The 23,924-nt window shown below is 41.3% G+C and overlaps 1 protein-coding gene across 1 annotated transcript in view; it reads left to right on the forward strand.

Annotated features, from left to right (window-relative positions):
• Nucleotides 1–22,206, forward strand: part of LOC103472509 (juxtaposed with another zinc finger protein 1) — a 32,653-nt gene extending 10,447 nt beyond the window's left edge. The window contains exons 2-6 of the mRNA XM_017307587.2: nt 4,204–4,564; nt 14,388–14,460; nt 17,609–17,805; nt 20,082–20,251; nt 21,934–22,206. Of these exons, the coding sequence (XP_017163076.1) occupies nt 4,450–4,564; nt 14,388–14,460; nt 17,609–17,805; nt 20,082–20,251; nt 21,934–22,110 (732 nt within the window). The 5' untranslated portion in view covers nt 4,204–4,449 and the 3' untranslated portion in view covers nt 22,111–22,206. The remainder of the gene's footprint in view (nt 1–4,203; nt 4,565–14,387; nt 14,461–17,608; nt 17,806–20,081; nt 20,252–21,933) is intronic.
• The last annotated feature ends 1,718 nt before the right edge of the window (nt 22,207–23,924 follow it).

Consider the following 23,924-nt stretch of genomic DNA (forward strand, 5'->3'; position numbering starts at 1 on the left):
GTACTTCTGCTGACTTGCTATTTCTTATATACCTGGATGAAATAGCCAAAAAGGACTACAAACTGCTGAATATGCATGTGATCAACAATTGTCCATAAAACATAAAATAATGTAGTCATAAATGCTTTGTGATAAATGATGGTTCACTTGAAGAAGTTTCCCTTCAACACAGTGTTTCCATTGATTCACAGATTTCAGTCAGGCTATCTAACTACTAATAAGTAACCATTGTTTCAAAATTTGTTTTAACATCCTACCAGCATATTACAGCATCAATAAGTAAAAGGAGTTTATGGTCTTTGTAATGAGTCACATCACTGAATAACACCAGTGCCATGTTTGGTCAGGCTTTCCGGCACTCCAGCCAGGACGGGGCTGAGCACTGGGGTATGGTTTTGTTGTGGTTGTGCTGAAAAGAAAAAAAAAAAGGAAAAGAAAAATGGACCGGCCCTAACTGACTCACCATCCGCCAATCATTTAAAGCATGCAGATCCCCCCCCACCGCCACCACCACCCCCGGTACCATGGAAACTTGAAGAAACAGGAAGTTGTGATGATGTCATTCTGTGTTTTGGGCTCTTCCCTCATGTGGACGGCGAACCTCGGAGTTTTGTTTTCGGCGCAGATAAGGGGAAACATTTCACAGCACGAGCGTGCGCGCGCGTGAAGGGTGCGCAGTCACGCTGCAAAAGTCTCTGACGGCAGCCGGGAAGTCTGCTGCCCCCTCGCAGCAGAGAAAGCTGCTGGGATAACAGCTATACCTCCATAACTCAGGACTGCATACAGGCCACTTACCGTCTGGCATCTTCACCCTGCCAGGGCTTTTAACAGCCAGCCTGAGAGCTTCAGAGAGCTGAATCATCAAAGCTTGAGGTCAGAATAATTGTACAAATACAATTCTTAAGGCCAAAGGTCAAACAAACTGACTGACGTCAGATTAACTGTACTGCAGAGCATACCAGCAAGTCTAACTCTAAATAGCAAACAATTCTAAAAGAAGATTCATCCTCTGCACTTTTTAGCTCTACTACGTCAATAGTTTAAGGTGGAGCTCAAGTGAGCTTTGTCTGTATGCAACTGGAAACATTTTATTCGTTTCCAGTTGGTGAAAAAACAACTCGGTTCAGCTCAAAAAATACTGCACAACACCGTATAGGGTTTATGAATAACACTGATTTAAAATAAATGTTTAAAACAATACAATAGCACACAGTGAACACTAGGACTACAAATAAAATACTAGTTTTACTTCCTAAAATATGTAATATAAAAAGGAGGGAGAAAAAAAAATCAGAAGCAAAACTTCATGTCACTACTCTCATAATTTGGGTCAAAGTTTATGGAACTGTAAAACACAACTACAAAAGGAAATTTGCTTTTAGTTTTTTAAATAAACAATAAATAAGCATATACAGTGTATGTATATATATATATATATATATATATATATATATATATATATATATATATATATATATATAAATTCCCTTCTCACCCTCCGCGGGTGGTCTGTTTCATCCTCTGAGCTCGGGTCCTCTACCAGAGGCCTGGGAGCTTGAGGGTTCTGCGCAGTATCTTGGCTGTGCCTAGAACTGCACATTTCTGGACTGAGATGTCTGATGTTGTTCCTGGGATCTGTTTGAGCCACTGCTCCAGTTTGGGGGTGACTGCCCCGAGGGCCCCGATGACCACAGGCACCACTGTGGTCTTCACCTTCCAGGTCTTTTCCAGTTCCTCCCTGAGGCCCTGGTATTTCTCCAATTTCTCATGCTCCTTTTTCCTGATGTTGTAATCACTTGGTATTGCTACATCCACCACAACGGCTTTCCTCTGTTCTTTATCCACCACCACAATATATATATATATATATATATATGTGTGTGTGTGTGTGTGTGTGTGTGTGTGTATGTAAAAGTTAGTTTTGTGTCTGTATTATCATATTTTATATCATATTTTTGTACCAAAAATAATATGATATACGTGTAAGCATATAAAATTTTTGGTACAAATGGAACTCCATAATTCATACCAGTCATGCTCAAAACCTCTCTAGTGGGGCTGAAATAAAGCGTATCTACAAAGAAGAATGGAAAAAAAACTGTCTTTACATTGATGTAAAAGATTAATTGGCAAATTTCACAAATGCATTTTGTTGCTGCCAAGGGTGGCACAAAACCACTGATTGGGTTTTGGGAACAATAACTTTTTAGCAAAGGGCCAGATTGGTTTGCTTAGAATATTTTCATTAATAAATTAAGTCCTGTTTGTACTGAGGTTGTTTTCATTTGATATAAAGATTTATCGGGTGACTTGAAACTCGCTCGTTTGGCGAAAAAAAAAAAAGCAAAAACACAAAAAATGTGTGTGTCTGTGTGTGTGGGGATGCTTGTCATAGAAGTGTATTTTGAGCAACTTCAGAGTTGGACAGTTGGATTATCAATAGATGTGCATTTGTTTCAAACAACACAACCTCGCTAATATTGGCAGAATTCTCTTTTCTGTCCACGCCACCTACTGACCTCAGATCAGATGATGTCATGCACCATGAACCCACCCTGCGTGTCTCTCCCTTCTCTCGATTACATTAGCAACACATGCGACCACTTCTGATTTGCGCAATGGATCTCTGCAACTGCGTCACACTCACGGAGCCCATGCCCCGCGTGTGTGTGTAATGAGTGTGTTTGTGCCTGGTGTGTGTAAGGGAGCACATCTGTGATGAAGCTGATGAAGTCACTGGATTTCTCTACTGTACATGTGTGAAAGACTGCGTTCTCTGGTGATGTCATGTTGTTTTGTGGGTGCGCTTGCTTGTACTGCAATTTGGTACAACTTTGAAAATGTGTTTGTACATTCGTGTCTCATATGATTGTGTAAATGGATGGCAGAGAAGAAAGGCAGAAAAGAAAAAGAGTGTTCCCGGGTCTGAAGGTTATTTGCTGAAGTCATCTCCGCTGTTTTATGACGGTCTGTTTTAACGCTCGATTAACAAACCCAACAGAAGCCAGCTGAGTCTGGCTAGCTTAGTTGTTGATTAGAATGACATTCTCCTTTCTCTGGGAGAGCCACACACATAGCATCCTCCAAAGAAAACATTATTGGTATCCCTCATCCAAAAGATGTCCAATCCCCCTGTGCTAAACTCATGTTGTATTGTAGAAGATCACCAATTATCAAATTTCCATCGGTGGGAGAATATGCTACAATTGCCCTGGCGTAGATGTTTAATGTGAAACAGAAGCCCATTCGTCTTAAGTGTTCCTAAATAGCAAAGACATGAGAACATGCCAGACAAGAAAGCCAGATGTGTGTTGATCTTCATAGGTCTGGAAATGGCAACAACCAAACATCTACTTGCCTACTTTGCAAGCAATAAATAAAGCAGAAACGCTGAGAAACTTGCCACTGTTAGAAGGAGACAAGGAAGGTCAGGTCAAGAAGGTTAAAAAAAAAACAATGTCTAAACTTCATTTTTGGAGAATTTTCATACCGGGTTATTATTTGGCAACCTGTCCAGGGTGTATCCCACCTCTCGCCCGTTGACCATAAGGGATTGAGTTGTATTTTTGCTGTCTCCATGTCTTTCATGAAAGGACAAATGTGGAGAAGGGGGTTGAAGTCAATCTACCTCTGTTATGACTCACCAGGCAGTGAAGTCACAGCCTTATGTCAACTGGCATCTATCTGTTAAACTACATAAGAGCATACATAACATTCAGAAATAATATCCGAGATTATGTCGATCATTTTTCTTTGCACACTCTTTGCCACCATTTTTATAACAAGAAAAATGTCTGGCATATTCATCCTGGTATTATGGAACTAACTTGCTAAGTGTTTAATCAAGACTTTTGTTTTATTTGTTTAAAAAAACTTTATAAGTCCAGTGCATAAGTTACATGACTGTATTTTTAGTAAACTAGTTACTTTATGAAATAGATAACACATAGCATTTGATAAAAACTTAGCATTTTTGAGGTGATTCTCACGTTTTGCTATCTGTTTAGCAAATTAGTTATGAAAATCTAGCATCGCAGACAGGGGTAAAACAGAAAAAATGATAGTCGAGATGATTTCTCCTTGATTTTCTCATTTCCTGTTTGATGTGTACTCAGTATATCAGTAAAGCATGAACATCTGCTCATCCGACTGCAGTGTCTTTTGGTTCCATCGGTGATTCCACGCTGTCTCTGACTCCAACAGGTAGGCACCACCGTGACGTAGCCTGCCACCAGCCACCCTGTCCTCCCTCCACCCCCACCGTCACCGCCAGCCTCCCAGCTGCGTCCGCCGCTGTCCTATCTGGCCGCCCCGGTGTCTGCTCCGCGCTCTGCCCCGCTCCGCTCCCAACCCCCGGACCCCTGAAGCCTGTGCCTCCTCGTTCACCATCCCGGCTCCCGGACCTACCCCCCTCTTTCCACCCGGTGAATGCGCCAGCGACCGTAAAGCATGACGGGCATCGCGGCCGCTTCTTTCTTCTCTAATTCCTGCAGGTTCGGGGGCTGCGGTCTGCAGTTTGAGTCTCTGGCCGAGCTCATCGTCCACATCGAGGACAATCACATCGGTGAGTTGGGGCCGGAGGGGGGCGGCGGAGCCATCCAGCTAGCACTGATTTGCTAGTTAGCGTCCTAGCCAGTTAGCTTAATGCAGATAGGCTCGGCTTTGCATTCCGCTATTCCTGCTGCTCCGCTCGTCGTCGAGGCTCGCAGAGCTGCTCGTTCTTCGGCAACTTGGACTTTTATTTTTATGTAACAAAGTGCTTGCTTGTGTTATTTACTTGCACATTTGGTCATGATATGGGGGTTGCAGAGACAGCGGTTACTCGGCCGGAGCTTTTATAGGCATACCTAGCATCCTGGCCAGTCAGACAGCGGTTTTTCGGCTAACACACCGCTCAGCAGCAGTCTGTTTACATTTGCAGGCCTGATGCAGAGAAGCCGCAGCTCATCTAGCGGTGCTCTCAACTGAGTTGCGGAAGAGTCTATCACCCATTTTACCCGATATTTGTCGTTGAAGCGTCGCCTTTTATGCTACGTCTTATCTAAATTACAGTCATTTACAAAGGCTATCTATCACTACAGTACAAATAACTTATGGAATACAACTTGTTATATGATTAAGCACAAGCTTCAACTTGTTGCTCTAATTCCAAATGTTTATTTGACGTTAAGCCCAAATTCTATGGAATGCCAAAAGTGCCATAAACAAATACATAAGGTACTAAAATATTAATATATCAAAAATACATGTATAAATAATAGCGATTTTAAATGAATAAATATATTTATTTAGCTATATTTTTAAAATAAATATACATATATTTAATCTGCCTATTTATGAAATAATTTCATAAATAAATTCTGAAATATACGATTTCAAATTGACTATACATAAAATAATATAACCACTAATATTATTTTTCCATTATTTATTTATTTTTTTAGCTTGTTTGCTTTTCTCTCATACACATATACAATATGCACTACCTCCCAAAAAAATTTATACTCTCCAATACTTTGGTAGATTGCCTAAAGCTTTGATTAAAACTTCATTATTTCTATAAGTTTCTGCATTGTCACAAGATTTATTTTCATCCAGAGTGGCATTAATTTTTCACCAACATCTTCTAGAGGACATCAGTTGGACAGCTACGCAACATTTTTCAAGCACAGCTTTAAGATTCTTAATAGGGTCTGGCCAATCCATCACTGAAAATGATGTCTCACACTCCTTAAACAACTTCGGCACAGTTTTAGCCTGATGAATCCTGCCATTGTCATCTTGGAATATGGCCAAGGAATTAGTGGAGAAGAAATCTGATCATTCGGTATATTCAGGTAGCAAGCTGACCTCATTCTTTGGACATTTTGAGTCCAAAGAATGCAGTCCCAGACACAAAACTGCCCCCACAGTTCTCTTGGTATTTGATTATGGAGAGGCTCTTAGCTTCACTATTGAACAAAGCTGTGTGGCCTGCTGTTGTTATTTTACAATTTATTACACCAATGATGATCACTGAAGATTTTCTGATCGTTTATCTTATGCAAAGATGATGGCTCCCACTTTATCCTCCATAATGTGATTGGCCAGCCTGCACAGCACGTAAACCTCAGTCAGCTTTTCACTATGCACCGATGTCCTTTTCATTTCCACATAATTAAATAAGTGAATAATTAAGTAGATCATAAATTGATACTTTAATGTCTCGTGAAATAATCTCCATTGTACATAAACGCATGCACATTACAGTTAAAAGTAATTGGCTGCAAGTTAACTGATCAGATCTTGAAATCTAGTTGATCTATTGTATAAGTTTTAAGCAATATATGGTGGACAGCAAAAGAACAACTTTGAAATTTGGCAAACTTCACAGTATTCTAGTTTTCTTTTATGAATTTTGAATGCATTTCATGTTGGAATATTTACTAAAATGTTTAATGAATTATTCCGCTCAGAAAATCTTGCAGTGTAATTTGTTATTTTTATTATTATTAATGAGATATATGTAAGAAGTTATTGACACTTTAAATTCATGGTGACCAATAAATCGGTCGACTGTTTGATCAACTCCTATTTCCTTACTTCGATCGATAATTGGCCGATACTTGCATGTGAAACTGATCTTATCTGGGTCCACAGAGGTCTGAAAATCAGCCACTGTCCCCTTTTGCTCTGCTTTGAGAGAGGGCTCACCGACAGACCCACCCACCAGTTCACGTGTGGACCTGCATGGTTAACAATAGTCACCCCACCATTGCAAACTCGGTGACGCTGTCACATTTTCAGTTATACAAAAATCGATCTCGGCCAAAATCTGAATCAGCAGGTCAGGCGTGTTCAAGATTGATGGGCCAGAAAATTGCTATCGGTGCACCCCTACTTTTAATATCTAGAAGATAAAGCAGCCAAAAACTTGCTGATGGTAACAAAGCCACATATGTATGTGTCGCAACTGTTAGAAGAGGTTCAATAAATTCCTTGTTTTTAATACATAGATACAGCCTTTTCTTTCAATTATATACCAGAGAAAATGGCAATAAGTAACCTGCAGTGCTTGATAATAATTAATTAACCTCTTCTAAATTATAGATATAGCACATAATCACCCTGCATAGCAGATTAAACATAAAACCACCCCAAAAAAAGTTGCACTATGGAACCATTAATTGAGGTATAAATAGCTAAAACAGTGCAGAGTGCATAGAAAAGCGAACCGGGTCTGTAATTGTTGTTTGTGGCATGCGTCCATCTTCACGAGGCCATTTGTAGGAGGTGAGGGGGTAAAATGGATGCTTCATTGAGCCAGTCTCCATGGCAACTGGCAGTCTCGACTCTATCGGGGTTGGGGGCAGCTTGTTGGCTGAGTTATAGCACACCTGCTGTCTCACTGACAAAGAGCTCTGCAGAGCCGCCAGCGGTGCCGACGACACCCGATGGTGATGAAGGGGTATGGACTGGTCAAAAGTGTAAAAATGGGATAGACTGTCGGCGACGGTGTCTAGAAGTAAAGAGCACAGCATTCCTCCAACTCACCAATAATCAAATTAAACATAATTTGATTACGCAAATTGATCTACGCAAATCTGCATAGATGTGCCGTTTTATTAGCCCACACTGTCCCATCTCTCTCAGTCTGACCTTTGACTCTGACCGTCATCTGAGCAGAGCAACGATTTACTAGCCAGATCTCTTAGATTAATGAAATTTGCGTCTCTCTTCACTTTATCCCCACAGCCGGTCATCGACAGTGTCATGAACGTTTGCAATTTAATCAACATTGCTGATGTGTCGGCGCAATCTGACAAATAAGGGGACGATTGAGGCAAGAGTGTGAGAGAGGAGGAGTTCGGTGACATCTGACTATGCCCTTTTTTTTGGGTTCTGAAGCGGTTCAGTGGTGTGTGTGTGTATGATCAGAATTCACCATGACATAAGCCGATTTGATTCTCCTGACGTTCTCATTTGAGATGTCAGTGAAGCCGTTTAAAGGCGGGCGCGTAACGGATTGCAGCGATTGGAAGCCGCCGGTGCTTACGGGGATTACGAACAGGCATGCAGAAGCTGTAAATCAGTTAGTTTAGGGTTTGGCACTAAGCTCGCTTTAAAATGTGTGAAGTAGTCAAATGGGACTTAAGTCAGGGTTTAGAAATCACTGCTCAAAAATGTTTTGTCTCTGCTGCCCTCTAGTGTCAGGGCATTAGATGTGGAGCTTCTGTAAAGTTGGGGGATTTTTTTTATTTTCTCTGAGTAAGGAAAATCCATTCATGGCAAAGTTTTGCCTTTATCCTTTAATAGTTTTCTAAAAAAAAAAAAATTATAAAATTGACCGAACTCTTAACTTTGAGGATGTAAAAGTTTGGAAATGCCTTACTTCTGCCTCTGGTTTTGAATAATCTCAGTTTTGAACTCTTTCTGTTCTTCTTATCGCTAGCCAGCAGCAAACAGCCCAAATGAACCCATTGCGCACCTTTTTGTGACAAAAAAAGGGTTAATTCAGCACTGACCTCATCCCGCCAGAGAAGATAGCAGCCGTCCAATGATATACACCTCACTCCCCCCCACCCCCCGGTTACCCTTCCTGCTTTTTTAGATTACAGCTGGATGCTGGAGGAAGTGGCTGAGGTGATCTGTGTTTACAGTGTGCGGTTTTTAGCTGTTGTTTAACGCTTCACGCGCTGCATCTAGGTAAGGCCTGAGGAATGCGATGATGTCAGGGGTTGCCGTGCCCCTGTGCACGACTGCAGCGTGTCGTGTTCTCACCTGCACAAGTACGTACCTGCCTCTGGATCCAGCTGAAGATAGGAGGAGGAAACTGGGATTAAAGGAGTGACACTCGGAAGACGCTGGAAATCTTGAATAAATTGGGGCTTTGGTGCAGGCAAACCCCGAATACGCCACCTTTATTGGGGCAGTCTTGCGCAAAGATCGGATTTTAAGCATAAAATGAGAATATTTTGAATTTCAGACAGGTGTACATGGGTAGATATTCAAAATTAAGAAATAAATAAATAAAAATGGCTGAACTTTCGCTAGAACTATGGGGGTATGGAGGTGGCAGCATCAGACAGATAATGAATGGCCTATTTTAATACTTTTTTCATATATAAGGCGCACCGCATTATAAGGCACATAGAATAGACGCTACAGTTAGGGTTGCCACCCGTCCCGTATTGAACCTATACGGGATGCGATTTGTTCCGTACTCTACAAATGTGGATGTGTAATAATAAAGAAGTGGTCCCCCAGTACTTTATATAGTAGGCTGCCCCAGTCATTGTTTCACTCACGGTGTTGGTGTTGCGATACTGTGCCCAACTGCTTTCTGGGTAACACAGGCCAACCGACACGCTGTCACTGCAGTCCCTGTCTTTCTTCCCCCGCCCCCGCCGCCCCATGGTCACCCTTCTCTACACCATTAGTGTAGTCAGCATGTTCGTGGTGAACGTGGTGCTAAATGACCTGCAAACGACCTGATCATAGACGGTCGGTAGGTAGATAGGTAAGTCAAACTTTATTAACAAACCAGCGTTCTGACAACTATCCCAGCATGCACTGCATACTTCTTCTTTTACAGGCAAAAATGAAGTCGGCGGCTGCTTACCATAGTTGCGAGACCTGTTTTGGCTCAATATTGGTCCATATATAAGGCGCACCGGATTATATGGCGCACTGTCGGCTTTTGAGGAAATTGAAGGTTTTTAGGTGTGCCTTATAGTGCGGAAAATACAGTATATGTGCAGCCGCCATATTGGAATGTAAACTTGGCCTTGTCTGGCAGCCTACAGCTTTCTGTGTGTGGATTTTGACTTTGCTGTTGTTCTGCTGGTCTCCTCAAACTAACACACAGTTCTAGACAAATGGTCATTTTGTAGATTTCCCAATTTAATGGTAATATATTTACTTTCCCTTTGGCTTCAGAAAAGTCTTGTTTTTAATTAAGCTCAAGCGCTCCTCTTTGCTGGGAACTCTGTTTATGGTGGCAAGCTGAACACGGTTCCTTATTTAGTCTTGTTCCCTATTGGAATTATTTAAATCTAAAATGTCACTACTGTTAAATTCCTCGAAAGATAAAAAAAAAAAAAAAAAAAGATCAGAATGTGGAAGGTTTGCTTTTATGTTTCTCGTTAATTAAAAACATTTCAGAGGTTTTGAAAATATCAAGCAGAAATTAAAATGATGGGATACTTTCCACCTTCTAAATATCATTTTTTGCCCTTTGTTTTTATTCAACTGTAGCATTCTGTACAGATGATAAAAATCTAAGCAGTCCACGATCGAAATGTTTGAAGACATCTAAATATTAGAACGCTTCCAGTTTGACTTTTTTTTTTTTTTTTTTTTTTAGTAAGATTCCCTGTAGGTGGCGCCTCCTGAAAACAAATTTAACCATTTAGTCCCAGGCTCGGTTGCCAGGTCGTTTCCCATCCCACCTTGTGGAGGTGTGACACAGGAAGGCGTACATGTGAGACTGTGCGCTGCTCACCATACTTCCTGAATGACCTGTAAGGGTGGAGCAGCAGGGCAATTACTGGACTGGCATCTCCAACTGGAATCTGCAGACCTCCTTTTTTTTCCACCCAACACACACACACACATTCACACACAGGTCCCCATGCGCACACCAGTCCCACACATTAGCCTTTCGGAAGTCGCAGGGCCATAGAGCCCCTGAAAAACCTCTAGGAAGTGTAATTACAGAGAAGTACAACTCCAGCTCCCCCTCCTCCCTTCAGTTCCCCTCCTGTTCTCCAGCTCCTTCTCTCTTCTCCCTCCGTCCGGTTGCCTGCTGCTCTGGAAACACGTTAAAAGGCTCTCTGGGGCTTAATTAGCGGGCTACACAACAAGCAGTGCATTCTTGGCCTGGTTTGAACACATGCGAAGGTAAAGGCCCATGTGCACAGACCGTGACACAATTATCACGCACTAATGGTGGTGATCACCAGGGGGCAGCAGTGTTCCACTGATACTAACTAGTTGGATCCTGGTGTTGGGGGAGGTGGGGGGGCATCTGTGGCTGGGATTTAAAGCTACATTTAGATTCTGATACATGCATTATATATGTGATATAAAAGCACAGACAAGCTGAAAGTGATGTTTTAAGAGTTGGGAAACTGAAGGGATTTTTCAAATTTAAAAACTCTTGATCGTCCAGCGTCAGGATCAGGAGTTTTTTGGGTTTTTTTTACTTCCTGTCTTGTTAGGTGAGTGGAAGTCATAAATTTGGTGAACATTTACTGCTGCTGCACCTGGTTCACTCCTTTACCACCATCCCCTCTTTCTCCACACACATGCATAAACGCTTCATCCAGGACCCTCAGTACCTTGGGCATCCGAAATGATTAAAATCTTCTTTCTTGCCCACTGTTTTGTCCAGTAATCCCCCCCCCCCAGTACTTTATTGCTCCTGGTACTTTGAAAACTGAATCTCTGACGAAACGGTTTGGTTAATCATGTTAGACAGATTTATTTAGTAATTAGATTAGAAGCAAAAACATTTATCTGAAAAAGTTTTCATGGAAACATCCGGAGGCACCAGGAAGCCTTTTAGTCATTATCTGTAAAGGGCATGGTTTATCTTAAATTATAGTTTAGACTTCAAAAGATATCATTCAGTGGCAATTTTGTGTTAAATATATTTTTTTTCCCCTCGCAAATGTCCACCAGAAGTATAAATGTAGCTTGGTAATGATGAATGAATTTACAGTAGAATTTCAGACATTTTTTTTTGTAAACCACACTGATGAAAAACAAAAACTGGCAATTTTTGCTCTGCACATATTTGGGTGAGTGACATCACAAGAGGTATATTTATGGAGCAGATAAGCTATCGTTGGTAACTCTGCTGCATTTTGTGTTTTTGTTACACAAAATACAAGTAAACTCTCTTCAAAAACCCTCTGCCCAAACTTTAATTAAACTTAAGATGTCCTTTCTTTAATTTTTAGAAAAAAAAATTTTTGACTCCGTTTTCTCTTTTTTTTACAGTGATTGTAATGCTTTTAAGATGTTCTTTTCTTTTTTTCTTTTTTACAACTGTTATGAAATCTTATAAATTAATTTTATTGGTAATGTTTTTTTTTAATATATATATAGTTTTGTAGTTTGACATTCTGTTCCCCATTTTTACTATTTTACTTATTTTTCTTTATGTATTTTCAATTTTCCTTTTTGACTTTATCGAGAATGCTGGTTAGGAAAAAAATCTGATTGATTTGAATACATTTGATTAAAAAACATGAAAATTCAGAGGGGAGGGGAAAAAAACCCATACAGATTCATATCGTCATTCTCAAGGAACTGGGATCACACGATGTCATCAGAGGCATGTGCACATAAAAGCCTTTTGGAGAGTATGTTTTAATAAAATTTTAAAACAAAATAGCAAATCAAATCACAGAACTAATCACGGTTTGCTTTTCTCTATGTGATATACTATGTCCCAAGTAAGTTTGCATAATTTCACAGAGAAGTCTGGTGAGCTTCTCTTGGTGACAACGTCTCATGTTTGGCACTATACGTCTGGTTGTTGCCTGCTCACGAGTGTGCAGATTACTCTGGTGTTGAGCAGCGGCTAAGATGGCTAAAGCTCGGCCATAAAATACTTTCGAGAGACCACCTCTGTGGACCACCTCCCTTTTTTAAGAGTGTACAAACGTCTTTGTGTTCGCAAATCCATAAGCTGCTCCTTTCGTCTCCCCTGGCTTTGCTCCTTTTTGGGGAGTTGCGGTTTGTTGTTGTTGTGCAGCGGAAACAGCAGAAGGGTGTGCGTCTTTCTTAGCTCTGTTGTTTGCTGGTCCTCTTTGGTGTTCTCCTGCATTGTGGGAAGTCTGCATTTTTTTAATTATGAGGTGTGAAAGCCTGAAAACCAAATGGGTGTGAAGGCCAGCACACAGAGCGGTGGGATTAGTTGGAAGGAGCGTCCAGGCGTTCTCAGATTTAGATTGCGATACATCTGCAAGCCATTAGATATGCAGCTAGAAAACACTCCTAAAGTGCTGCACAAAAGTGTTGATACTCGTTTAGGTTTTTTTTTTTTTTCCAGTTTATGTTACGACATGAAAATCACTGTACTTTAGTGGAATTTTATGTGATTGGCGGTGAAACAAAGTAGTGCATAATTGTGACCTGGAAAGAAAGTGAAAAGTGGTTTGGACTTTTGCTGTGAATTGGCACTATATAAATAAACCAAATTGAATTTTTAATGTATGTATGTATGTATATATATATATATCCCAACTAAATCTGAAAAGTGTGGTGTTCATTTGTATTCAGCCTGTCTAAGTCAAGCTACACACATGTTGAGACAGATATTTTTTGCGGTTTCACATTACAAAATGGCTTTCACTCTCTCTGATAGCTACAAACGATCCCTTTTATGTGATTCTGAACTTTGACTGGACCATTTTAACATAGCCGTATGCTTGATCTACATTACTGCATTGTTCCTCTAGTTGTGCTTAGAGTCTCTGCACTGCTCTCTTTATATAACCATCTCTTACCAACTTCCTTCTCCCCACAGCATGGTAGTCCCGTCTCCATGCTTTGCTGTGCAGGTGTTGTTTGTTCGATAATATTGTCAATGGACTTTTTTTTCCCGGTGCATATATATATTTGCCACTTATTTTTGAATTTGATTTTTATCTAAAAAAAATCTTGATAACCATGTGTAGCTTTCTTTCAATTTTCAAGTGTGCATTTCTTTATGTTGGCCTACCGCATAAAATCATAGTTAAAACATTAACTAGAGGGTGTAACATGGCAACACATGTACACTTTTGCAAATGCCTTGTTGGCTGTAAATAGTTAAACTCACCTAATTGTTTTAAACTTGGCTCCGGTTTTGAACGTTCCCCCGCTGAACACTTGATGGCACTGGCAGTTCACAGTTGCAAGCCACCAGCAGTGAGGTCCTGCACACACGCTCCTGTTTTCCAAGGATCAGGAGGCTGGACTTTGAAGTTAACAGTGCCAGCCTCAGGCACAGGAAGTTGCCTACTGTTGTGTTACTGACTTAGCAAGTCCGTTGGGGAGGAGGAGAGGGTAAAAAAAAAAAAAAGCCGGAGCACGTTTGTTGACTAATACACCACACATTCATCAATGACTCCTAGCAGTCGCTCCGACTTTCCTCTTTGTCATATTTTGGCAGCCAGTGTATCTCTTGAGAGGGAGAGGGGGGAAGACATTGCTTTTAAATAAAGAGTATTGATTCACTGTCTAATGAAAGTACATGACATTAATGTATCATAGTTGTACATTAATACAGTGAAGCCTTTGTGGGAAACCTCCAGTGATCTACAGAGCGTGCCTGGGAGGGAGAATTAATTGATGACACAGTGTTCCTCCGGGAGCAGAGGCGATTAATCCAATCTGTCCTTTTTCTGCCGCAGACACAGATCCGCGGGTTCTGGAGAAGCAGGAGCAACAGCAGCCCACCTACCTGGCCCTAAGCTACATCAACAGGTACGCACAGTCAATTACTCAAGCGCGCATCTAAAGAGGGCAGCATCGCTCCACTGTGAGAAATCGGCACTCATGCGTGCACTCATGTGACTTGGGAGATCTCGGATGAGTTATGTCTTCCCATAGCACTGACTCATCCACAAAACGAGTGCACAAAACCGCACGAGATAATCACTCTTGGCTCCCCAAGCTGCCAGAGGCAGCATTTCAGGCTGCTTGTGTTTGTGTGTTTTTTTTGTTTTTCTTAATTGTTTTTTTTTGTTTGTTTTTTGTGTGTGTGTGTGTGGTGAACCAAACTGTCACATCACACTTAATTCCCCATCAAATTACTACAAGATGCAACTCTGAGTAGATTGTGATAAGACAAAGGAGCGCGGACGAGGGAGGTTTGTTTTCAGTCATAATTGCTCCAGCGGTGAGATCGTAAATGTCATCCGTATTTATTGTCTGTGGTGTCAGGACAGCTCATTCAGTGGCTCAGTTTTGTTTTATGGCAAAATATGTGGTTGTCTCAAGGTAAAAGCAGAAAGGGAGATGAGATAAAGGCCTCCAAGCTGTTGCTGTTGTAGCAGATGGAAAGAAAAAAAAGTAAATCAAAGCGTACAAACAGCTGGAATATGGAGGAATTTGTTATTCGTATTTGGACGTCATGTACGTGTTCCCACCAAAGGGTTGCTGGGGGCAGGGAAGACAACAGACTAACAAACCCGCCCACCTCTGCCATCTGCACGTGCGCGGTTAATAATAGTCGCCCCACAGTTGCAAACCTAGTAACTTTTTATTTGCTATACTTTGCATAAAAGTTATTGATAAGGCCAAAATGAGAATCAGCAAGTCAGGCTTTTTTAAAAATCAGTGATGGGTCAGAAAATTGCAATCGGTCCACTAGTTCTTTCAACTATACAAATCACTAAATTGGTTGTTCAAAGTATCAATTAACACAAAAAATATATACAACAGTTATTGAAGAAGTACCCGAACAGGTTTTTCTACTTATTGGACATAGGATTCCTATGGGGGGGGGAAAAAACGTGAAAAATTTCTGTATTCATCTTATATGTACTGTATTTACACCTCTCTTAATTTCTATATTTATTTTTCATCTTTTTATCTTTATCAACACTCTTTCTCTAACTATCTTGTATTTTCTTACGAAACTCAGTCTTGTACAGTTAAGAGGAATATTTCCCTTCCGACAGCCAAACCATGTCAAAAGTGTTTTATTCGGTGATTGACTGGATATTTGCTGCGTGTTAGGGCATGAAGCACTTGGCCTATTTTGTATACTGGGACCTACGCCATTATGTACCTGGCGGAGAGTTACGTCTGCTGCCACGTGCAGGTTAGTAAAGGCTAGCCTACGTGCGCCTCTAAAAGTTAGCCTTGAGCCGTGCAAGCAGAGTGGGCCGTTATATTTGACCCGCACGTTGGTGCGGTGTTCTCCGAAAATTAACCCGCATAGAGGGATCATGTAAATACCGGTAGGGGCGAATCCGCTTCCAAGTGACGTACGCCACAACTCGACAGCGCGCGAGACCACCGCGTAGGTACGCGTGGCTTCGTTTGCGCTCATGAGTGTGATTCTTTTACATTATTGACTCGTATTCAAAGAAATTTTATGTGAGAAACAAATAATAAGAAACGTAAATGCAATTAAAGTAAAACATATCTTTCATAAATTGTGGCATTTTACAGCACTCACCAAAAGTTTAGAAAAATCCGACGTTTAATTTGCGTTCAGTGATTAAAATTTTTGTGCCTTGAGAAAAATATGCGGTTTGTATTATTGTTCTGCTGAAAGGCCTAACGATGACCCATTTTAAGTTATCTGGCACAATTGTGGAACATTTGAAATAAAACTTTGAACTTCACCTCATAAAGCATGAGGTGCTTTTACATATTATGATTTGGTTTATCCTACATCCACCTGGAGCTTGTTGTTGCTGAAAATCTCCTGAAATGTTGTCATCTGACCAGAGTGCATGATTACAGTTCAAATTAAAAGCATATGAATACTCTGATCAACTTAAAAAGTAAGACATAAATAGCAAAGAGGTTTCTGTAGGAACTGCTATGGATGTCAGTGTGGTTCTCGTAGTCTTATTTAAAACGACGCTTGTTTTAAATGCTCTTTTTTTTCTTCCACCAACTCAAAAAGGGACTAAATTAAAAGCTGAAAGTTCTAAACCTTTCAGAAAACCTATAAACGCATCCATCGGAAACTTGCATAATACTTTAACTTAAAATCCACTGCCCCCAGCTGGGAGTAAACATATCTTTAGTGTCTATAAGAAATGATCGGGAACAGATAGCAATGGTTTTACAACTTAACTATATGCTCATACGATAATTCATCATTGATTTACGTGGACTCAGGGTATTTCTGTCTCAAAACACATGTACATGGATAGTGCATTAACCTGGCAGTGATCTTACTCAACGTGAAACCGATGAGGCCATTTTGAATGAAAAACAAGGTCATGTAGCTGTTTGTTATGCTATGTCTTTAGATATGCCTATTATAAAAGCATTTATGTACATTGGTCAGCCACACCCGTCGTGGCATTTTGTTGGGACTTTAAACCTACATAGTGTAGTTCATAAATGCGTGTTACATAGTTTGAATAATTTTTTTCCCCTTGAATTATAAAGTCACGAGGGAGCTTCTTTCGTTCCACTTCACAACAATGCTCTACTTTATGTTGATCTGTAGCATAAAGTCCAAAGAAATACATGGAATTGTGTGACTGTACCAGATGAAAATATAAAAAAGTTGTCGCTATGCACATACAGTCGTGTTAGGTAAATTAGAATGTACGTCCCATTGAGTCCCGTGTCAGATTAAAAGTACCCTTTGAAAATGACAACCTTTAAGCAGGTATTAAACATACTTTTCATGAAGCCCAGGTTTTTGTTTTTAAAAAGTTTATTTTTTGGTCTGCTCTAATGTCATGTTTTCATTAACTGTTAGCAGAAAATCATTATCACTTGTTGATAAATCTACTTTTCAATAAAACTCAGATTTTCTGAACAGATCTGTATTTGTGGGAATGCATAAACGTTTCACAATGTGGAGGTTGCGAGTTTGCAGATTTTCAAGAATAAGAAAAAAAACCCAGTGGTTTCATGAACCTTTGTGTGTCCTCAGGTTCATGACGGACGCAGCACGCCGCGAGCAGGAGACCATGAAGAAGAAGGCCACGCCCAAGCTGTCCCTGTCGATCACAGGCGGCATGTCCCGGAACAGCACGGCCACGCCGCCACGCCACACCAGCGGCAACCTGACCCCTCCCGTCACGCCCCCCATCACCCCGTCCTCCTCGTTCCGCAGCAGCACGCCTACAGGTACGGCATGGCACGGAGCGGAAGGACGGAACCGGTTGCTCGCGATGACGACGGACTGAGGCACGCAAAATCGTCCTTTGGGCAATTCACACTCAGACTTCTGGTTACGCTATAGGGAGCTCGTAACGCCAGAGGAATGCGGCTCAACCAACGACGCCGCATTAGTCAGAAAGCAGAGCTTTTGCAATGCGTGATGACCTTTAATCATTGCAGCTTAAAGAAATGATTTGCCGTCATTAAAAGCAGCCAGATTGAAACTCTGGAGCAGGAGAAGTCTGCGGTCAGGGTGGAAAGAGGAAAAGCCAACCGCTATCTGCTGCAGAGGTGTGCGTGTTGTTTGTGAGCCGGCTTTAGTGGCTCCTGCAGCGAGCGAAGCAGTCAACACTTTGCTAATTACACAGCAGCTGGCCTGCTCTGCGTTCGCATCGGGGCTGAGTGTTGCACAGCCCAGGAGCAGATGTCTAATTCCAGGCCGAGCGGGTCCAAGCGCAGTGTTAGGTCTGCGATTACACACCGACACGCACGAACCCACACCCTCTTTCAACATGTGCCAAGGTGCCATCCACTTCCTCATGCTGAGGTGCAGCATTTCCTGTTCCATGGTGGTGGTGGTGGGGGGAGGTTCTCTGGGTCTGTATGTTTGTGTGCCTGGATGGTTCAGGTATTCAGATGCATCTGCGTGTGTGTGTGTGTGTGAGTGTGTGTGTGTGTGAGTGAGTGAGTGCGTGCGTGCAAATGGAATGCTGTGCACCGAGTAAAGCGTTTTTTTCCAAGCTGAGCAGTAGGGGATCCCTCCCACTTAATGATCCCTTTTTCTGTGCCATTCTCTGCATTTTACCTCACAGGCACTCACACCCAGACACCACATTTGTTTTTCCTAGTTGTGAGCAAAAGTAACATCTGAACGCAGAGTATTGCTAAGAAAGAAACACACGCATTTAGGATGCCTTAAATGCGTGTAAAAAAACAAAGCAAATGCAAATTCTTGATTTTTTATTTCTTTTGTTGTACTAAAATTTTTGAAAACCACTTTCTGTCTTGCTACAGTATTTATTCCCCTCGCACTTTTCTAAAATTTCCCCCCTTGACAATAAATCTGATTCTGTTTTTTGACAAGGTTCTGTCAGATCACAGATCCTCACCTACCGAGTCTGATTTTGGCCGATAGCGACTTTTTCTTTTTGTCTGAAACGTCGCTAAGTACAGTGACAAAAGTTGCTAAGTTGGCAACAGTGGGGTGACTTAGCTGACTGGTAGCAACTGGGGTGATTTACAGACCTTTGCAGAGGAAGATGAGCTCGCTTTTTGATGAAAGTGTCGGCCGATCGGAGATTTCCCAAAAATAAGAAAATGGGGGCTGTTGATTTTATTAGGACTTTTTGCGATGGGCCAACACAAAGCTGAGCGTGAATGTACAATGGATGAAGGATGAAGGAAAAACAAAAAATTCTACAAAAAACAAAATCTTGAACAAATTAAAATATGAATAGTGTGGCAGGCTTTTTAATCCACTCTCCCTGAATGAATACTTTGTACAACTGTGTTACGTGCAACAACCAAGTGACGAGACTAAAATTTATGCTAAATATTTCTCCGTCTCTCTCAGAATGAATTGTTTGTAATAATGACTTTTCGCGTCTTGCCATAGGTTCTTAACTTGACTTCGACTAGGCCATTCTGACACAGAAATATGCTTTGGCTTAAACCATTTTCTTGCAGCTTCCTGTGTTCTGCTCCATTTGCCTTTCCACCAGCTTCAACCAACTTCCTCGTTGCATACCCACAGCGTGATGCTATCACCCACAATTAGTCACCATGGGGAAAGTTTTGGCTTTATTTGACCAGAGTACCTCCCTTCCATGGTTTGTGGCCAGCTTTACGGCTTTCTTTCAAAAATTACTTTTGTCTTTTTGGGTTGGAAATTCACCTTCATGAAGGAAAAATTAGGAAAAATGCCCTAAATGCTGAAACGGTAATTAAAAATCTCCCAAATCATGACGCTACCACCAGTGCCATGGAGTTTGAATTATGTTAGTTTCCCATCAGACAATAACATTTGACGCGTTGGAAAGCAGCTTACGCTGGATTTCATTTGTGCTTGACAGGGTAAAAGGGGCTCAGTACAGATTCTCTCCTCCAACATTAACCCCCCCCCACACCCCTCTACTCAGGCTTGTGCTTGCAACATGACTAAATGTGAGAACTTCAGCGAAACCAACGCATCGTGTTCCAGCTGTGTGATGACAAATGTTTTTCTTGTTCCCCGGTGGCTCCAGGCAGCGAGTATGACGAAGAGGAGGTAGACTACGAGGAGTCGGACAGCGACGAGTCGTGGACCACAGAAAGCGCTATCAGCTCCGAGTCCATTCTGAGCTCCATGTGCATGAACGGGGGAGAGGAGAAGCCGTTCGCCTGCCCCGTCCCCGGGTGTAAAAAGAGATACAAGGTGAGGTTAGATTCACAAGTTGGGCCCCCGCCATAGGACATGAGTTCTCTGCCGCGATTGCATCTACACTGCTGCTTTTGTTTGGGTATCACATGTCGGGACAGATCGCTTGGAAAGAACCCAGCATAAATCCAGGCTGTCCTGATTGGAATCAGCGATAAATATATGATGGTGCATTTGCTTTGGTTGATATTTATCTCAGCTCGTAACAAGAGCCCTCATTCAGCCTGCTGTCCCGGCGTCTAAATTAATAGACAGTGTTGGATATTACTCTTTTGTGCCCCATTAAGAGGGGGGGTGGAGGCAATGTGGGAAAAATCCTTATCTGGGTACTGAAATGGCCCTCTAGAGCTAATCGGCGTTACCTCACTGCCACTAAGCTAGAAGAAATGAGTTTAACATGTTTTCTCCTTCTAATTAAATATTTTTTGGCTGATTTTGGGAACATTTCCATGGTGATAAAGCAACACTGGGAGGAAATTAGTTGTCAGGCAGTTAAATTTATTTGCTCTGTTATTTGAGGACAAGTCGGTGGGAATTCTCCTTCCATTTGGATCTCTGAGAGGAGACATGCTGGGTATGAGTCAAAAGAGTTTGTAATAGCAACACATTTTTTTTTTATTTTATAAGGATATTAATGTAATGCATCTACACAGCAAAGTGTGTTATTGTGAAGTGAAAGGTAAATACAGCAAGGCGGGGGGGCAATCAGACATTTTCTTCACTCAAACTCACTTAGGGGTTATTGAGTTAAGGAGGAAGAGACAGCAGATCGGGTCTAGAAAAAAACCCAAGCCGATCCCATCTGCGTTATGTCCGAGCCCGAGCCAACAGGGCATATTATTTTAATTAAGATTTTATTGTTGTTTCCAGACCACCATTTGAGTAAGCACTGAACAACAGCAGTAAACATCTTCCAGTTCCGTTTTGTCACTTGTTGTAACCGCATGGTGAGTCAAGTACAAATCATCTGTGACGATGTGTGATTGATGGGAGCAGAGCAGAGTGAGGCGAGGCTGCGTGCGCATTTATTGTGCGCTGCACTTGTTACCGTCTAATGAACCTCAACACCTTACTTTCTTTATTTCCTCAACAGTGCGAGGTGTCCACTCCTCTATTTAAACTATAATAAGTAGATTATTGCAACTTTATGTTGTCACCTTCCTAAAATAATGGCCTAAGTGGAAAAAAAGTGTATCGCCAGCCCTTTTTTTCTAAAAGGTGCTTTAGACAAAAATAAAAATAAAAATCACTTTTGGCAAAAATTACTCTTTTTGTTATTATTTTCAGAGGATGACAATATCACACATTTCCGTTTGGTTTTCTTTCTGTTGTATTAAACGTGCAACAGAAGCAAATAATTTCCCATCGTCTTCGGCTCAGACTCGGTCCAAAACCCTAAACTCTGAGGAAATACAAATTCATGGCACTCTTCTGCCATTTTCATTCATGTAAATTTCAGGAAACCCTTTTCCATTTCTATTTCAACTTCAGAGTTTTGGTGTGTGATTTAAAATGATCTAGCCATTATTGGTATTAATGAAGCCACATATTTTAGTATTTCAGTCTATATTTAGCCTTGTATTAACACGATTGGCTTAGAGAAGCAAACTTGTTTCATTTGTAACGAAGCTAACCGGTCAAATCTTTCTGTGTGCCCTTCCTGCCTCGTCCTCGACCAGAATGTGAACGGCATCAAATACCACGCCAAGAACGGCCACCGCACGCAGATCCGTGTGAGGAAGCCCTTTAAGTGTCGCTGCGGCAAGAGCTACAAGACGTCGCAGGGCCTGAGGCACCACACCATCAACTTCCACCCACCCGTCTCCACGGAGATCCTCCGCAAGATTCAAGGCTAGAGTCCTGCGCTACCAGTCAGCTACCCCCGAAACATTAGCCCTGTCCTGACTCTCCTCATCCATCCCAAACACTAAAGGATCAAGTGCATGCTTTAAGTTGTTTTTATTTTGAATTTTTTTTTTTTTTATTTCCATCTTTGCGTTCTTCTTTTGCCCTATTCACGTATTATCACTTGTATTTTTTTTGGGAAAAAAAAACAAACTATGTATCTGTAGTATTTTTTTATTGATGTACATTTGCACATTCGTATATGCTATCATTTTTTATTTTTATTTTTTTCCTCAACTGTTGTACTTGCATAAGGTGCTAACTGTAAAAACAAGCAAGAAAAAACAAAAAAAACAAACGAAAGAAAGAAAAGCTGAAAAGTAGTGGAAAAGGAAGCGCGAGCGACTCCTGCCCTTTTATTTAAATTTTTAAATTTAATTTTTTGGTTTTTCCTCCCGCTCAGAGACGAGCGGGAGGAACGCGAGCTGGGCTGTTTCGAACGCGCCCTGTCCGCTCGCTGCAGAGTCCCCGCCGAGCTTTGGTCTGTGCCTTCACAGCTACTTCTGGGAGTTTAAGAGCAAGAGTTAAGTTATGTTAGAACAGATATATTGATATATAAACAACAGACAAATATGTATGTGTACATAAAAAAAAGTATAAAAGTATTCATGAGCATATTCATAGTTACTTTATTTTGAAGCTTTATTTTATATATATTTTTTGCCAGTGTTTTAGAGGTAGTGTTTTTTTTTAATTTTTTTTTTAAAGTGTTCATACTTACAGCACATTCTTATTCACTGACGGCCCTGGTAAGGATGGGTAGAAAGCCTTCAAGTGACCAAGCCTTCTTTTGCAGCAGCATAATCTCTTAACCAAATGCAGACATTTCTGAACTTTTAATCCAAGTAGTTATTTAGTGGGGGGGTGCGGGGTAAATAAATCTCATATTGAGAAATATTTGTTTACAAAATCACCCTTGCTGCACTTATTAGCGCCAATGCTGTATGCTATGCTGCCCTTCCTCCTTCAATAATGTTTCACTTTTTCAGGTTATTATCCCATTGATAACCTAGTTTTAGATTTTTATTTATTTATGATGTCATGTGCTCAACAAGGTTACCATAGTGACTGTTTCAGGCCAGACCCACAGAGATTTTCTGGTGTTGAGGAGCTCGATCTTGGTCTCATCTGACCCACTAGATGAGTCCCAAACAAACCAGTCGGCATGTAGACGTCTCCTAGTGGTTGTTAGGGATACTTGATAACCCCTTTTAAGTTTTTTTTCTGACTCTAGTTGCCCTTTATTTGCAGTAGAATAGACAGTAAATGGGCAGAGAGAGAAGTGGCAAAGAGCCCCGGACGGCTGCATTGCAGATTGAATCAGGATTGCACTGATTGCAGTTTTCTGGCCGATGACCGATCTTTAAAAAGCCTGGCCAGCTGACTGGGATTATGGGCCACTGCCATTTTTTTTTTTTGACTGAAAAGTTGCTAAATGTAGCAACAAAGTTGCCAAGTTAGTAACAGCGGGGCAAGTATTAACTGCACATGTGCAGAAGTAACCTGGTGGGACAGCGGCTGATTTTCAGACCTTTTCAGGGGTAGATAAGATCAGTTTCTCATGTTAAGTATTGGCCGATCGTCCTAAATTAAGGAAATTGGGGAACATTTATTGGTGCACCCGTAGTTTGAGTCCAGTTCCAGATGCATTAGTTGACTTGATTATTGGTCTAGGTGAGTTCAGGAGAAAAGCTGCTGTCTTCTAGCCATTTCCTGACTTTTTGAGATTTTCACATGAAATTGCATGTTCTCTTGTCGTTCCCAT

This window comes from Poecilia reticulata, chromosome 11 (genome assembly GCF_904066995.2).
Source record: "Poecilia reticulata chromosome 11, P_reticulata-male-v2, whole genome shotgun sequence".
Taxonomy (NCBI): Eukaryota; Metazoa; Chordata; class Actinopteri; order Cyprinodontiformes; family Poeciliidae; genus Poecilia; species Poecilia reticulata.